Below are 17,160 nucleotides of genomic sequence, written 5' to 3'. Positions count from 1 at the left end.
GTAGAGGCTGAGCAGCCATCACATCTAAGGGTGACCAGACAGCAAGTGTGAAAAATCGGGACAGGCATGGGGGATAATAGGAGCCTATATAAGAAAAAGACCCAAAAATCGGGATTGTCCCTATAAAATCAGGACATCTGGTCACTCTAATCACATCAGGGTCTGGGGCTCGAATCAGGACTGTTCAAGGAATATCTGAGGAGTCTGCTCCTATAACAGCCTGTGATAAATCACCTCTAGATGGAAGCAGAAATCAACCAGCAAGCTTTCTGTCTACTGACAATGTCATACCCAGAATTAGCCAGCAGAGGGGACCAGCAAAACATTACCGTGAGACCACTTCTTGCCTAGATGTGCTGTTAACTCTATTTGGCCATCAATTTGCGGGGCATTTGCTTATGTAGGTATTAAACGCTAATCCTTTTCTGTATCTATAGGAGACTAGAGCCCTGAGTATGTAGTCTCCATGATTCAGTCAGGCTGGGGGAAAAATTAATTTGACTGGCCTTATAATTGCCAAAGTGGTGGTACAATGGTGCGTCTGCCCAAAAGGCATATAGTACCTGGCACAATAATACCGAGAGCTTTTCCTCTGGAAAACACTTTGCAAACAGTCATTAAGGCTGCTGACGTGAGAAGTGACTGGAGTGTACGTGTTTGTTTGCAGGATTGGGGAGTTAACTTGTAATTCTGTTCAGAATCAAGTGGCACTCTGCATGACAGCAGAGCACATAGAAAGACTGAATAATCCAACTGTACATTAAGAATTGGATCAAATTAATTATGCTGTTGATATACCAGGAAATAGTCCTCTGCTCTACTTTCAAAGATGAGGCACGCTGCAAATAGATAAGTAACATAATGCCTTTATGACAAGTGAGTCCACCATGGTTCATATATCCGCCCTGGATGAAAGTATTCATGGTATCTTTGAAAACCTATATCCACTAATGAGATGCTAATCCAAGCCTGATCCAAAGCCTAATGAAGTAAATGGAAAGGTTCCCTTTGACTGCAGTGGCTTTGGATGGTGCTGCTGTATCGTTCCTGCATGTGCCACTGCTGGGAGGCAGTGATCTAAAGAAAGGTGTCACAGTGCATTGGCCAGGGCTGATGCCAGCTGCATTAGAGAAAAGGCAGAATGGGTACAGCAATTATTTTATTAGCTCAGTTTAAAACATGAGGCAGTAACTAGCATTGAAACTCTGTGCTCATATCAATGCCTTTCATGTGAAGACCATTATATACATTAAGGCTCATAATGACCCTATGAGGTAGATAAGTATTGTACCCATCTAGTAGGTGTGTACACTGAGGTGCAGAGAGATTTAGTCATTGTCAAAGCCAGGAACACAATCGTGATGTCCTGACTCCAAATCTCCTACTTTAACCATTAGATACGCTGTCTCCTTTGACTGATGTTGTTCGTAGTGCTGTGGTAGCCATGTTGGCTCCAGGATATTAGAGACAAAGTGAATGAGGTAATATCTTGTATTGGAGAAAGAGGCAAGTTTTTGAGTTACAAATGACCTGAAGAAGAGCTCTGTGTAGCCCAAAAGTTTGTCTCTTTCACCAACAGAAGTTGGCCCAATACAAGATATTGCCTCACTCACCTTGTGTCTCCTTTGACTCAGTCATTTAAAAAACGGCACTAACTATTCTGATGACATCTACCCTGATTGGTTAAACATCACCAAAAGGTGAAAGCCCAAACATTACCAAAAGTCAATCTCCTCTTTGCAGATGCACTTGTATTTGTATTTTTGTGTGTGTGTTTGAATCCCAGGTGCAAACCTGGGTACCTGCCTCTCTAGTTACCTAACTGCAGCTGTCAAAAGAGAGGTTGGACCTCAGGCCGTCTTAAAAAACGTACCCTTTATGCTGTCAAGTGGGAAATGATGTGTCCCATGCCATCACAAATATCTTTAGAGTGGGCCTTTATTCCCCTATAGCCTGCCAACCAGGAGGAATGGGAAGTGTTTGTAGCAAGAGAGATTGTCACACAGGGAATGGCTGAAGTGACTATTTTTTACATTTAGTCTGATTAGAAAATCAAATGCTACATTCCTGTTTTACTTGGTAAGGGACAAATGTTGGTCAATTTGTTGGATTAACATGGAAGAAGATATAAGGAGCATTCTTGATCACCACCATAGCGCAGAGGCAGGATTTCTCATCAGTGATTAAGAGCACTAAGAGGTGGGCCCAGCTAACGTTCCCATTTCTTGCACCCTGGCCCAAAGGAGCTCTGATGAGCCGGCAGGGGTTAGGCATGGCTGGACTTCCAGCTGGCATGCGCTGACCAGGGAATTCTGAACATAAGAACGGCCATACTGGATCAGTCCAAAGGTCCATCTAAGCCAGTATCCTGTATTCTAATAGTGGCCACTGCTAGGTGCCCCAGAGGGAATGAACAGAACAGGTAATCATCAAGTGATCCATCCCTTCACCCATTCCCAGCTTCTGGCAAACAGAGGCTACGGACACCATCCTGGCTAACAGCCATTGATGGACCTATTCTCCATGAATGTATCTAGTTCTTTTATTTATATATATACCCAATAAGGTACTGCTCCAATAAGGTACACTTGACCGTATACTGATCCCACATGTTCCAATACCAGGGTAACTAGAAGCCTGCACCACTCCACTCCCTTTGACAATTGCCCCAAACAAGGGGGTGATCTCATTCAAAACTTCAAAAAAAATAAGAAAAAGTCATGCATGACTGCAGGAGATGGAGCAATCCCCTTGTAAGCCTGGGTATGAACTCACCTGCTTCTGGGGTTGTGTAAGTAAAGGGGGCAGTCCATCCACTCCAATAGCTTTTGGCACGAATTAATTGGCATCTCACTTGAAACTCATACTCTGTGTTCGACTCCAGGCTGTACTCTGTGTGTGGCCCTCTTGTCACATTTATGTCCCATTCTTTCATCTAAAATTGACAAACAATATAACTTTTCAAGCTGTACTAACTAGCCTCGTGAAATTAGACATCCTTTCAACAACATGTACTGGAACTATTAACGATGCTACAACAATCCGTGCCCAGTGCCCTAGCCCTGAGGGAGTAGGCACCAGCCTCCCCCGAGCTCCTAGGAGTGCAGGATCAGTGTGGGCACTGCACCATGCCTTAGCCTAGAGCTGTGTTCATGGCCAGCTCCTCATGCCAATGTGAAGGGGGGTGTAGCCAGGGCCCTGCCTCCTCCTTATCTGTACTGGCTGGGTTTGCACCTCTGGAGGTGTCAGGAGGAAGCAGTGCTCCCCCAAATGGAAGGATTGGGATTGTGTCCTGTCCCTCTGGGAGGGTGTAAGGGGTGGAGGAAATTGTCCACATACACCCTGGCCCTTTTGCACAGTCAGTCGGGGCAGGGCACAATTGAGTCCTTAGGAGCTGATCTTAAATCGACCTACAAAAGCAGCCTCCTCTCTTAGGGATTTTCTACATGGGACATTATACCAGTATGATGGTGTGAATTTAATCCGCAATAGTTATAGTGGTATAACTCCCCTGGTGGACACTCTTGTTCTAGTATGAGTGGCTTTTCTAGCTCAGTTTGTCACTTTGGAAGTGATTTAAATTAAACTGTAGCACTGGGAAATATCTTGAATATTACGTTTTCTTTTGCGTAGCATAGGGTTTATCTAAAGAATTCTGCAAGTAACAGCGGTAAATTATTTTGAGTTACAAAGCACTGCAAGTCTGCACGTGACAGTGAGTGGGTGTTACTGAATAGCTCAATTGGAGCCTCTCCCTTCCAAATCACCTGTTTGAATCCAGCTTAAGTCACAAATGCCCTAAAGTTGTTAGTAATCTATGTGAAGTGACTAGGTGGTCTCAATCCAGGTATGAGTGGACAAGTCCACCGCACAAAACCAACATCACTAATTGACTCCTGGTAGGAGTTTCAGTGGAAAAGCTTAGAGTAACCCTCAGAGGAGGTGTCTCCAGGTTAGGTTTGATGCACACAGATAGAATATGAAGCTTGCTACTGCTGTACCTGTCTGAATAAACAGAAGACTTCAGTCTCCAGAATTAGTAGCCTTGCACCTTTCACAAAAATTTAGTTAATTTTAAAATGTTTTAAAAACCAGGGCCGTCCAGGGGGGGAGGTGAGCAATTGGCTTTGCCTCGGGCCCCCTGAATCCTCTGGGTGGCCCTGTTAAAAACAACCCCCCAAATACCCTTGTTGTTATGGTGCTATTATGTCTGTAGGGAGTATATGCAATCGCTTGCAAATCCTTGCTTCATAGACATTCTCCTCTCCTTACTTGAATACAGCAAATGACTGCATGAAAAACCAGATACCAGTGAACTGGTATCAACAACCTAGCCCAGCAATCTTTCACACAGGGCCCAATCCTGCTCCCATTGAAGGTAGTGGGAGTTTTGCCATTGACGTCAATGGGAACAGCAGCAGGCCCATGTTATGTAGTCGAGAAAGGGTTGCCTCACATGCCAAGTTTGGTCTGCCAGTGCTCTGTATCTCTCTTCACAATAAACATTCTCCATGGATGTTTGCTTTTTCCAGTGGAGTATGGTTCTCGGTGCTGAACTGTCTGTAGTTTCAACATTGGTGATAACAGGTGTGGCTGGTATCACTAGAAGAGAGACATAAGAAAGGTGAATCTATTCTGAGCCCATGAAGAAAATGGTGCTAGTCTATCACTGTTAGGCTCTGCTATAATGATTTTTTAATATACTTTACTACAGAAGACATATGTTCTCACCTGAGAAAAATATATCTTGATTTTTCAGTTTAACCTGTTAAAAAGCCCCATCAAAGAACAATAACTGGACAATTTCACTGTCAGTTAACGATAACTTCCCATTAATCAGTTTTATACTTTCATTAACATACGCTGGGAATTTAATATTGGAACAAATAGACGGGCAGTATGAGACTTGCTGTAATTGAAACGTATTACCAAATCACAGGCTCTGTGAGCCTCAGTATCAAATCCAGCACATCACAAAAAACTAAGGAGAGAGCATAGTGACCAGTGAAAGATTATTGATGGAAAATACTACAGCCCAATTTGAGAAGAACAAATAAGAGAGGGCCGTAAGACAGTGTATCGAAATGTACATCAGCAGCTGTTTCCCTAATGTTAAACAGTACTCAATGTGTAATTTATCACCAATGTTCTCAGAAAACTTCAGTACTGCACATCCATCTAGATGTAGATTTTATCACTTTCACTAGGGTTTTTTTTTAGTTCATATTACAACCTGCCTTCAAAGCCATTAGTGAATTACCATATATTACCTAAATCCTCAAGATTAACGTGCAGATGATCCGAATGTGCTGTGCCTAGGTCATTTTTGGCTTGGACCCAAATAGAATACAGTTTGCCTCCTTGTAATTTGCTCAATGAAATATTGATTGCTGCAGTCGAAGGAAATGCTTTCTCCTCACCTGTCTGTAAACTAAAAAAGCAAAAAGCACTAGAGTAAATTCTGGGCCCTATTCAAGTCAATGGGAATTTTGTCATTGACTTCAATAAAGCAAGGACAGAAACAGCACAAATGCTAGTTTAAACCAATATAATTTAAAAACAAAAATCCCTGAGAATGGGGATGGTAGGGCCACCACATTGTTACAACAGTTTTGTCAGTCTTATCTCCTCAGGGCTGGCTCCAGGGGTTTTGCCGCCCCAAGCAGCCCCCCCCCCCCCCAAAAGCCACGATCGTGATCGCGATCTGTGGCAATTCAGTGTGAGGTCCTTCACTCGGAGCGGGAGTGAGGGACCCTCCGCCGAATTGCCACCAAATACCTGAAAGTGCTGCCCCACTCAGGAGTTGCCCCCCCCAAGCACCTGCTTGATAAGCTGGTGCCTGGAGCCGGCCCTGTATCTCCTGCAGCAAATGCAGCCCAGCAACTCATTTAAGATTAGTGGTATGATAATAAGTTGATCCTCCTGCACTGTGGCAGTCTCCTACATCCCCGAACAATCCACAATTGGTCATCCAGACCTCATAAGATGACTGCTGGGCTAGTGATGCCACCTCTTTCCTTAGCAATGTATACCATTGCCAAATTGATACTGATGTAGTAACAGCTTTTCTTACTACTCCATTGCCTCATAATCCCATTATTTCTCATTTTGCCATCCATGTCCAGAATTCTAAACAAAAAGAAAGATGGTGATCTCTCATTCACTGGATTTTTTTTGTGACTTATTGTACAGACAGTGTTGTTTTTTCTGAATAAAATAGAATCTGGTGTATTCCATTTTTGTGGATCTACTTAGAAAGGTCCAAATTGACAGGTGAGAACTAAGCTATGAGGAAGAATTCTGCAGTAAACACTGCAGTGTTTCAGCATTTATTTAAATTGTTCCTTTACTATCTCAAGACATTGTGGTAGATTATAGCATCTCAGGACCTCTTCAAGAGCTGGTTAAACAACTTGATACTACCTCTGGACATTGGGTCCTTGCTGGCAAATAGAAACATACATGCCATACATTTGAGGATAGGAGGTTTACTCTGTATTTCCTTTCCTTTCCACCCCCTCCCTTCTGTTTCTGACTTGCCTATTTCTCACTTTCCAATACACTGTTTTTTGTATTAATCTGCAGGAAGTCAGTTTTCTCTCTGCTGTTAAGTTTCATAAGTATGTGTACGCTATTGGAAGAGGATGGCACTTCAGAGAGCTGGGTTCAATTCCTGGCTCTGCCACAAACTTCCTGGGTGACCTAAAGCAAGTTACTTAACCTCTCTGTGCTTCATCTGTAAAATGGGGATATTATTTTCCTATTCATCCTTCATCTTGTCTGTTTAGATTGTAAGGTCTCTGGGACAGGAAACCATCTCTTGCAATGTTCTTGTCTACACTATAATTGGAGGTGTAATTGCAGCTCTGGTGCTCATATCTGCACTGTATCTTTACTCTAGCTAGCACAGATAATAAGAGCAGTGAAGACACAGTGGCATAGACTCCAGAGCCGGCAGTACAAGCCTGCCTGGAACTCTTGGTATGTACTAATGTTGCTAGCCTGCAATGCTGACTGTGCCACTGTGTCTTCACTGCTCTTATTATCTGTGCTAGCTAGAGTAAAGATACAGTGCAGATATGTGCACCAGAGCTGCAATTACCCCTCCAATTGCAGTGTAGCTATACGTGTTTGTACAGTTCCTAGCAGAATGGGGCCCTGATCTTGTAGGGAAGCCTGTGCTACAGAAAATTAGTGCTGTCTAGCACCTCCCAACAGAACATGTGGCCGTTTTTCCCCACTGTACTACTCCAGTTTATAGAAGGATAAATCCAAGGAGTTCTACGAGCATGAGCTAGATTGGCATAGAAGTAATGTACCACATGGATGGCTCAGGAACATCGAGTAGAAAGCTGGCTTTTGTCTTACATTCTCGGTTTAGGTTTGACTGAAAACACATCTGCAACTACTAGCTAAATAGCCAGGGCTGGCCTTACCATGAGCAGGGCCGGCTCCAGGCCACAGTGTGCCAAGCATGTGCTTGGGGCGGCACACCGCGGGGGGTGCTTTGCTGGTTGCTGGGAGGGCAGCAGGCAGCTCCGGTGGAGCTGCCGCAGATGTGGCTGTCGGCGGTCCGCTGGTCCTGCGACTCTGGTGGACGTCCTGGAGACACGCCTGCGGCAGCTCCACCGGAGCCGCGGGACCAGCTGACCGTCCACAGAAAAGCCTGCGGGAGGTTCACCAGAGCAGCAGAACCGGCGAGCGGCAGAGTGCCCCCTGCGGCGTGCCGCCGTGCTTGGGGCGGCGAAATTGCTAGAGCCAGCCCTGACCATGAGGCGAACTGAGGCGGCTGCTTCAGGTGCCAGACTTGGGGGGAGGGAGGGCATTAAGACACAGAGTGTAGAAAATTGTCTGCTGCTGGTGCATATGTATTCTCTCTGCTCTAGATGCACAGAGATGGTGGAGTGCTGTGCTGGAGGAAGGAGGGCACAAGAGACATAACAGGCAGGCAGGAGAAAAGGTGAGAGGGAATAACAGAAAGTAGCAGGAGCTGCAGGGAGAGAGAGAGGAAGAGGAGCTTCTTATGTACCTCTCTAGCTCCCCCAGCATCCTGGACTGATTAACACCAGCTTCTCAGGGAGCTTCCTGTTTCCTGCTTCTTCCCTGAACCCACTTGAGGAGAACAGGCAGTCGACAGAAGTAGTAGGAGCCAGTTAGGCCCTTAAGACGCTGATATCTTCCCTCACTCAGGCCCTGCTACCAGCCTGCTTATTTGTCCCCTTCAATTAAGTGTTGAGAGCCACTATAGCTGGCACAGAACAGCAGTCATGAGTGAAAGAAGAAAACGCCCCTCTGGGGCAGCATTCAGAAAAAGAAAGCAAGCAAAGGAAGCTTTTCTATCTAAGCAGGAAGAAGCTCTCCTGAGATACATAGACATAGCACTGATTCGACAAGTAATTACAACACTGAGTGGAAAGCTAGGTCTTAAAAGATTTAAATCCTAAACACCACCTCATTTGCGTTAAGTGAGAGCTAGCCATATCCACTTGGTAGTTTACCGGAAGAGATCTGTAAGATGGTGTTCTAGAAAGTGTAAGTAGGACACTCTGTCTTTCCAGTCATCAAAACTAGAGCATTTGTATAATTGTGCTTGGCTTGTGGCTGCTGTTACTCTGACCACACAGTCATACTGGTACTTTGGGTTACAAGAGCTCACCAGTCTTAACCATTACCCCCAATTAACCTAGTTTGTTCTGCTGTTTTCTTTCCATACCATTAGCACCTTTACCACAAAGCACACGAGCAAGTGAGAGAATCAGTGAGAGCACAGAATATCAGGGTTGGAAGGGACCTCAGGAGGTCACGTAGTCCAACCCCCTGCTCAAAGCAGGACCAATCCCCAGACAGATTTTTGCCCCAGATTCCTAAATAGCCCCCTCAAGGATTGAGCTCACAACCCTGAGTTTAGCAGGCCCATGGTCAAACCACTGAGCTATCCCTCCCCTCATCAGTGTGTAAGGTAGTGGTTCCCAAACTGGGGTTCGTAAACCACTGAGCTATCCCCACCCCAGAGCTTCTTAGTCTTAGTCCTTTCAAATGCTCAGAGCCACATTCTAAGCCATGCATAGAGCCCTCTACTTCAATTGTTCTTGGTTTTCAATTAAACACAGCAAGAAGCTGTCCTGGCAGGACTTACCTCTTCAGGTAGAGAATGTAATTAGTACTTATGTAAGTGTATTTCCCTGCATCCCAAGCACAAGTCAGGTGGTCTGAATGTTCATAAATGACACAAGTTAAATTGGTTGGACTGTCCGGTGGATCTACAAAGACAGAGTATATGCAAATATACGTCAGTTCAGTAGTTAATGGACAGCTCATCCAATGAGTGGACATTCAGATATTTGAAATGTCCTATAGAACTTAAACCCAATGGTCTATATCTTTGAACAGAAGTTACAAATACATGCTGCATTTTACCCATAATTATTTGATACAAGAATCAGATGATTGTGTTATTTTGTGGCTTTCCACAGTGGGGTTTTAGCTGAGATTTTAAAGTACTCCACTAGTATTAATTAAATTAATCTTCCACTGGGCTGGGATGCTGGAACTTATTGTCCCAGGGATGGAGCTTGCAGGCTGCAGGCAGGGCATTCCTGGCACCTCTGCAATTCACTCTGCCAGAAACTCATTTAAAACATGAACCTCACCACATTAGAAAATTTTACTTAGATGCCTCCAGTTGCCCAAGCTAATAATAAAATGTCCACCTGAACTATGAAATCCAGGGCCTTAGCTGACAGTCCAGAGATCCTTCGCTCAGTCTTAAAGCTACAGGGAAATGTAGTGTGTTTGTTCTTCTAATTTAGAATGTTAATGAGCCAATTTAAGCCATGTCAGTGTGTGGCAAGATACCATGTGGATGGGCATCTTGGCATTTATTTGTTACAAAGATTTATCACCTCTGTGGGGCAGATCAGTGTTATTTTACAGATGGGTACAGTGAGAAAAGTAGGCTGTCAAATGCTCACGGGCAGTGGCCAAGGATCTGAAAGCAAAAACTGCCCAAACTGTATTAATCCCAGGCCAGATGTGGGACTTCCAGCACAGTTAAGCACACTGGTGGTAAATCTGGCTGTACTGCTATCTTACGGCAGCTCTCCTGTCAGCAGAAGTGTTCATGTGGCTGCAGCAGTGAGAAGCTCTGGAGTCGGGGGAGGGATTTAATGTTACACAGAACAGTGTTAAAACTTTTGCAGCCATGTCTGCATAAAATGCACAGATTTTGAAAGGAAACCATCTGATTCCCAACTCCTTCTGCACTCTGGCTGCCCCATCTTTCTCCTTTCAACTCCACATGTCAAGGTATCCATGCTAGTGATTGTGTAGAAGGAGGCAAACTATGGCACATCAGTTTGCCTCTCTGTGCTTCAGTTTTCCTATGCGTAAAATGGGGATAATGGTAGTGACCACCTAGTAAAGTAAAGCGCTTTGAAATCTACCCCTGAAGACTGCTGTATAAGCATTAGGTGGTGTTATAGCCTGTAATGATGCACACAGTCACTTCTATTACTTGACTCAGGGAGTTCAATATCTCCTTGCCATTTGGGCAAGCACATGACAGTGATAGGAGAAGGATAGTTTCAGTGTCACATCCAGATACAGTAACTCCTTGCTTAACATTGTAGTTATGTTCCTGAAAAATGTGACTTTAAACCAAATGATGTTAAGCGAATCCAATTTCCCCATAAGAATTAATGTAAATGGGGGGTTAAGTTTCAAGGAAATTTTTTTCACCAGACAAAAAACTATATATTATATAGATACACACACAGTATACATTTTAAACAAACAATTTAATACTGTTCACAGCTATGATGATTATGAAGCTTGGCTGAGGTGGTAGAGTCAGAGGTTGGGATAGTTTCCAGGGAATGCCTTGCTGCTAAATGATGAACTAGCACTTGGCTGAGCCCTCAAAGGTTAACACATTATTGTTAATGTAGCCTCTCACAAAGGCAGCATGAACACAAGGGAGGGGAGACAGCATAACAGACAGAGGCAGACACAAACCTTGTGTGTGGGAGAGAGATGCACACTTTCCCTTTAAGTAGGCTGACCCACTCTTAAGTGCATTGTCTTTTTAAGTGGATCAGGAAGTTGAGGCAGCAGCTGCTGCCCCAAGCTCTCTCTGTCTCTCTCTGTGGGTGTCCCCTCCCTGCTCTATATGGAGAAGGGGTAAGCGGGATGCAGGAGCAGGGAGGAGGGGGCCCCCTTTTCCCTGTGCACAGCAAGCAGAAGTCTCTTGGAGCTGCTCCAAGGCACAGGGCAGGAGTAGCACATGATAGTTGGGGGAGGGACAGCTGAACTCTAGGCAACTGGTAGCCTGCTGGGCGGCTGCAGCACAAGGAACTTTGAGAAGCAGGGAGCTGATGGGGGGCTATCGGTCCACCCTGGTTACAAGCCCCCACCAGCCAGCTGCAATGGTCTGCTCTTCCTGCAAGCAGTGGTCAAAGCAGGCAGCTGCCAAACAACATTAGAAGGGAACATTGCACAACTTTAAACGAGCATGTTCCCTAATTGCTCAGCAACATAACAACGAAACAACGTGAACAGGGATGACTTGCTTAAATTGAGGTAACGTTGCTAAATTCGACCTTAAGTCGTAGGGCAAACCAGGCCTAAGTGAGGAGTTACTGTACCTGTATGCAGCCACATGACAGAACATGCACTGAAGTTGCTACTAATGATGTATATCAGCTGACTCCAGTTACTACATAACTTGCTGGTTAACTGCAATATAGGTTTAATTACTAATAAGACCCCAAACCTTTTATTGTTAAATAAATAAAATAAAAAATGGAAGTTTCACTTTTCAACTGGAAAAAATATCAACACTGCTTTCGTGTGGTTTTTTTTTTTAGGTGCGGCATCTAGAAATATTAAAAGATTTAATCCTGTAAATCCGAAAATAGTATTTTTGGGGCTGCAGGCTAACACTATCTAGGAAGGAATAACAGTTTATACCATCTTAAATCGGATGAAGTAGAATTAGTGGAAAAACCATCATACATACAGCAAATTACTTACATCCTGCAGAAAATTGTGTTCCACATACTACCATATTTGCAGCTCTGCTGGGACACTTGGCATAACATAGGACAGTGGAATATGGTTTTCTGAAATCATGAATCTGAAGTTGCACTGTAGTTTTGTTTATTGTTGTTAATAATTTGTCTTCTATATGAGTATCATTTAGCATCATGTATAACTTTGCCATTTGACAGTTTACCGTAGAATGGCAATTTATAGAAATGTTCAAACCCATCTGAATGACTGGAGCTGGTTCTATCCACACGTATCCAGAGCAGTGAATGTTTATGACTCCTGTGAAAGCATAAATTGATTAAAATAGGGCTCTGATTGCTTATTTAAGTAGAAGAAGCTAATGTTTCAGTTATGCAGCATATTTGGCTGCACTTCTTTTTGACAAGTCAAATGATTCTAGTGGATGCTGCTTAAAACCAGACCTTAATGAACAAGGTCGGACCTAAATCCAACAATTGTCCCTGGTTTCTGCACTGCTCTAGAGTAGCATCCTGGAACTTCTATACCCACTTCAGATGTAGTTTAAACAATGGAGACATCTACTGATTTTAGTTATGAACGTCCCTTGTAAAGCACTTTGAGATCTACTGATGAAAAACATTATATAGGAGCTAGGTGTTGCTTTTGTTAAAATGAATAAGGCAATCAGTATAATATCCCTTGTATTATTTATTTAGATACTAAATGTAATCTGTTTTACCCTGCACTTGCAGTTTCAGTTTGCCACGGATTTTCGCATTGAGGCTGTGTGAGAAATACACAGACTGGCCATAGCGGGTCAGACCAAAGGTCCATCTAGTCCAGTATCCTATCTTCCAACAGTGGCCAATGCCAGGTGCCTCAGAGGGAATGAACAGAACAGGTAATCATCAAGTGAACCATCCTCTGTTGCCCATTCCTAGTTTCTGGCAAACAGAGGTTAGGGCTAATAGCCATTGATGGACCTATCCATGAATTTATCTAGTTCTTTTTCTGAACCCTGTTATAGTCTTGGACTTCACAACATCCTCTGGCAGAGTTCTATATGTTGACTGTGCATTGTGTGAAGAATACTTCCTTTTGCTAGTTTCAATCAAAAGGATCAGCAAAAGGACCAGTGAAATAGTTTAGGATGAAAATTTACAATCTTATGACAATTTGTCATTAGCACCTGTTTGGGATTAATGGGTATTATTTCAGGCTGGGTATTACTCGGCATTCATGTTTAGTTGAATGTGCACTAGATTGCCATCACACTATCGGAGCAGAAATGGAGTAAGGGGGAAGGTCTGAAATCCTGTCGCCATTGAAGTCCATGGGTGTTTTGCCACTGAAGTCAGTGCAGCCAGGATTTTACATGTGGGTGCATGTACACACACAAAACTATTGATAGCTAATGAGAGCTGAGAGTTTAGATCACAATGTCATGCTAAAGGGAAGATTTTGGAGGCCGTGGAATCCTGGAGTACAGAAGCCCTGCCTTCCATCCCCTCTAAAACAAAGATACTGAATGGAGTAAGGGCAGTGCTGGTACTGTGTATGTGCTCTATCATACATCCTGTACTACACTGACTGCTTCATTGTGGGCATGAAGCCAAGGTTCCATCTGTGTGGGAGGGGGGGGAACACAGTGACTCACTACACAGTGTTCTCCCTTCTGCACAGCTCTCGCTGGTACAGGTCATGGTGCAGACATTAAGGGGGTGCCTCATCCCCAATGCCCCCACATTCTTCTGTGAGGGCACATAGAACCTGGCCCTATGAAATGTCAGCGGTATGCAGTAACAACTCAGATAGGAATCACCTGATGTCACAGATTTCAGATTGTGCTTTCACAATTTCACAATTTCAGATTGTGCTTTAATAATGACTAGAGGGAGATAACCTTTTACAAACGGATCTGAGCTAAAGCAAAGGTAAGTGGATTAAGGCAGCTTCACGATAGAAGCACAAGGGCCCCTGATGATCAGATTACAGCTCTGCACCAGAGATGACAAATTTAGCTTCTGAGCTATATCAGACGTGATCTGTTCTTCCTGGAAAGGCGTGGCTGCATTGAACCTCTGATTTCTAAGATATGCAATAAAACGAGGCATATCTATATGTCTATAGGCATCAAACAACTAATAGAAAGCCCCAAAATAGCTTATATGTTCATCTTATCTCAACTACATTCACTTTATGCTTGGCTGTTCATCAGCTCTGTGTGCCATTATGTTAGCTGAAATGTATTGATTTCTCTAAGACACAAAGTTATACTAACAATTGTTCCTGAATTCAGCACTAAGAAGTGGTGAGATGGAAGACAGACTATACCTCTGTAAATCCAGCCGAAGAGTATATGGAGCGCCACTGCCACTTTAAATCTAACCATGACCTGATTGATTCGTAGCTGATGTCAGTGGACAAGCATGGCCTCTGAAAAAATGAAATTAACATTAGACCTTTCTCACAATACACAATGCAATGTTGAGACCAGGTTCTAAGACAAAACAAAACTAATAACATGAGAGGCCAGTATCAGAACCTCAAATACACATATGTCATTGGTCCTGCTTGTTCCTGGATCTTTACACTGCTATAGCTCTGGTCCTATCTCACTTCCAGACGTACAGAAGGGCCTAAGGCTAGTTTCCAGATCCACAGCAGCAAAAATTGAAAATGTTTGCCACAGTAGGCTGAATCTTTAGATGCTGCTAAATACAGTGGACCAAACTCATGGCTGGTGCAATTCCACTGAAGTTAATAGAGGTGTGAATTTGGCGAGGCGTTGCTTAGAGCTGGGCAGAGGAGGCAATATTCAGAGAGCTGAGTTCCAGGGCTAGGGTTTGCTAGAGAGGAAAGTATCCAGAAGCTATAATGTGGAATCTTAGATCTTTAACGGTGATTACCTAGAGTAGAGATGGCCTGATTTTCAGAAGTGTGGACCACCCACAGCTCCTGTTTTTATCTGGCTCCTTTCTGTCAGTTAGAGAAAAGGAAAATGACTTGCCCTAAGGTGGAGCACTTGGTTAATTTGCTTACTGGTTATGACTTTCTTTCTCATTTTTCTATTTCTTTTCTTTCTTCTGCTTTGTTTTGAAGATTGACTTTGACTTCTGAAGAAAGATGTACATCTACCAGAAATTCACTTGAGTACTTTCTACTTAGTACTTTCCTGTGACACTTTCTGGCACGTTCTGATGGTGAAGGGGATTTTTACCCTCAGTAATCTTCAGACACTCACATTCCCTTTGGTAGGGAGACAGTGATTTTTACCCCTCCTACTCCTGTGCAGGTGCCATCAGATGCTAGAAGATTTAGATTAAGTCTCTAAAGCGCCTAGTAATTTTGTGTGTTTCTTGGAACCCAACTTGAAACACCTATAAAGTGGCCAAAGGGTGGGTACTCAGCACGTTCTCCAAATCTGGCCCCTTCAAGGTAGTCTCAAAGCTAAGCACCCAAATTCACTAGTCACTTTGGAAAATCTTGGCCTTAAGCTTCACTGCAACCTGACTGCTCTGGATCAGTTTTCTCCAGACTGTGGGCATGCATCCCGAGGGAAGCGCAGAGGAACATTCAGGGGGTTGCAGTGGGAACTGGGCCAGCCCCTATGGGGGGTAGGAAGGGAGCGCCCCCTCATCTCTGATCTGCTCCCAGTCTGCTCTTCAGCACTCCAGCCCCACTCCCAATCAAGGTCCCGTGGATGTCGGGTCCCAGCCCCATCCACGGCCTGGCCCCGGCCTTGGACCCCCGGCCTTGGACCCCGGTTGCAGCTCCCACTTCTGGCCCTGCCCCACTCGTGGTTCTGCTCCCAGCCGTGGGACCAGCCCTGGCCTTAGCTCCCAATCCTGGACCTGGCTCCCAGCGTGTGTGTGGGTGTATGCGCACGCAGAGACAGATTACATTACGGATAAGGGGAGCATGACATAAAAAGTTTGGGGACCACTGCTCTAGATACATCTCTTCCAGCATTTGCAGGGGACTTGAATTTTGAGTCTTGTAAAGATCTAGAGGTTTGATGTCCAGTCACATGGAAGAAGAAATAGACTGGGTCTGGAAATATATCAGTCTTCTGGAGAGGCAATTCACTATGTACCCACATTCTCTTTTGAATTCATGACACGCATGGATTTTGGATAAACTTATTTTCTTGGTAAAGTCATACAGAGACATCACTTCCTTGTAGGCTGCTGGTATACACCACTTTAAGAGCTTGAATCTGAACTTGCTTAGAAACAAAAGGAACAGGTGCAAAAATGTGCTGCATCCCTCTGTGCCCTAAGGGCAGCAGAGCTTACACCAGGTGCTGCTATCTGGCATGGCAGAAATGGGACTGGATATGGCTCTGAGCTGGGTGTGTTATTCCAGTTATTCAGTAAACTCAGCACCATCCAGGTGATGTGAAATTTCAGAATGGCAGGATCCCAGGCTCCATCCTCATTAAGCCCTTCTCTCTTTATCCACAGCAACTCCTCGCCCACTGCTATTTCCTATCTCCTCTCTTTGGACCCTAATTGGAAGGCTGATCAATGGCCTGCAAGCCCTCCCCTCATATTCATTCCAGGTCTTCAAGGACAAGGTTACTTCCCCTTTACTGTGCATCTAAAAGGCATGCTGAGTAGAGGCCTCCTTATCCCCCCTTTTCAGGGGGTTGTCTGGTAAGACAGCTGTCCCCCCAATCCTGGGAAGGTCTTTTAAGGATGGAGGGTGTTTGGAAGCCTCTCTTCCCTTTATCAGGCAGCAATGTGTCAGAAAACTTCTGCATTCATGGCTCCTGGCTGTAGAGTGACTCTGGGAGTCGTCAGCAGCAGGAGTAGATTGCTTCCTACCCCATTTGGATGATGGAAATGGGTGGCTTCCAGCTCCCTGGAAGACTTTTCGTAGGATGGCAAGAAACAGAGCTACCAGAATACCCTCCTCCCTCCCACCCCCTCACTCCAAGCACAGAAAACGGGGCTAACTGCTGTTACTTTGAAGGCTCCCAGCAGGGAGGGAAGGGGACAGTCCCCCAAAGTCAAGACAAGAAGGAAGGGGAATGGAGCTCTTCCATAGAAGATTTCAGATATATGGGGAGTCCAGCAGCCTGTTAGGCAGTGATAGCTGTGTCCCGGGAATAGACTGGAGGGTGAGGGTGGACATACCCCCAAAGCT

General features: G+C 44.5%; 1 protein-coding gene across 1 annotated transcript in view; it reads right to left on the bottom strand.

Annotated features, from left to right (window-relative positions):
* IL23R (interleukin 23 receptor) overlaps nucleotides 1–17,160 on the bottom strand; it is a 44,769-nt gene that overhangs the window by 24,297 nt on the left and 3,312 nt on the right. The window contains 7 exon segments of the mRNA XM_075067693.1: nucleotides 2,776–2,935; nucleotides 4,457–4,602; nucleotides 5,271–5,431; nucleotides 9,137–9,260; nucleotides 12,031–12,327; nucleotides 14,344–14,404; nucleotides 14,406–14,445. Of these exon segments, the coding sequence (XP_074923794.1) occupies nucleotides 2,776–2,935; nucleotides 4,457–4,602; nucleotides 5,271–5,431; nucleotides 9,137–9,260; nucleotides 12,031–12,327; nucleotides 14,344–14,404; nucleotides 14,406–14,445 (989 nt within the window).

The sequence above is a fragment of the Chelonoidis abingdonii genome, chromosome 7 (genome assembly GCF_003597395.2).
Source record: "Chelonoidis abingdonii isolate Lonesome George chromosome 7, CheloAbing_2.0, whole genome shotgun sequence".
NCBI lineage: Eukaryota > Metazoa > Chordata > Testudines > Testudinidae > Chelonoidis > Chelonoidis abingdonii.
This window is presented reverse-complemented; position numbering and strand designations above follow the sequence as displayed.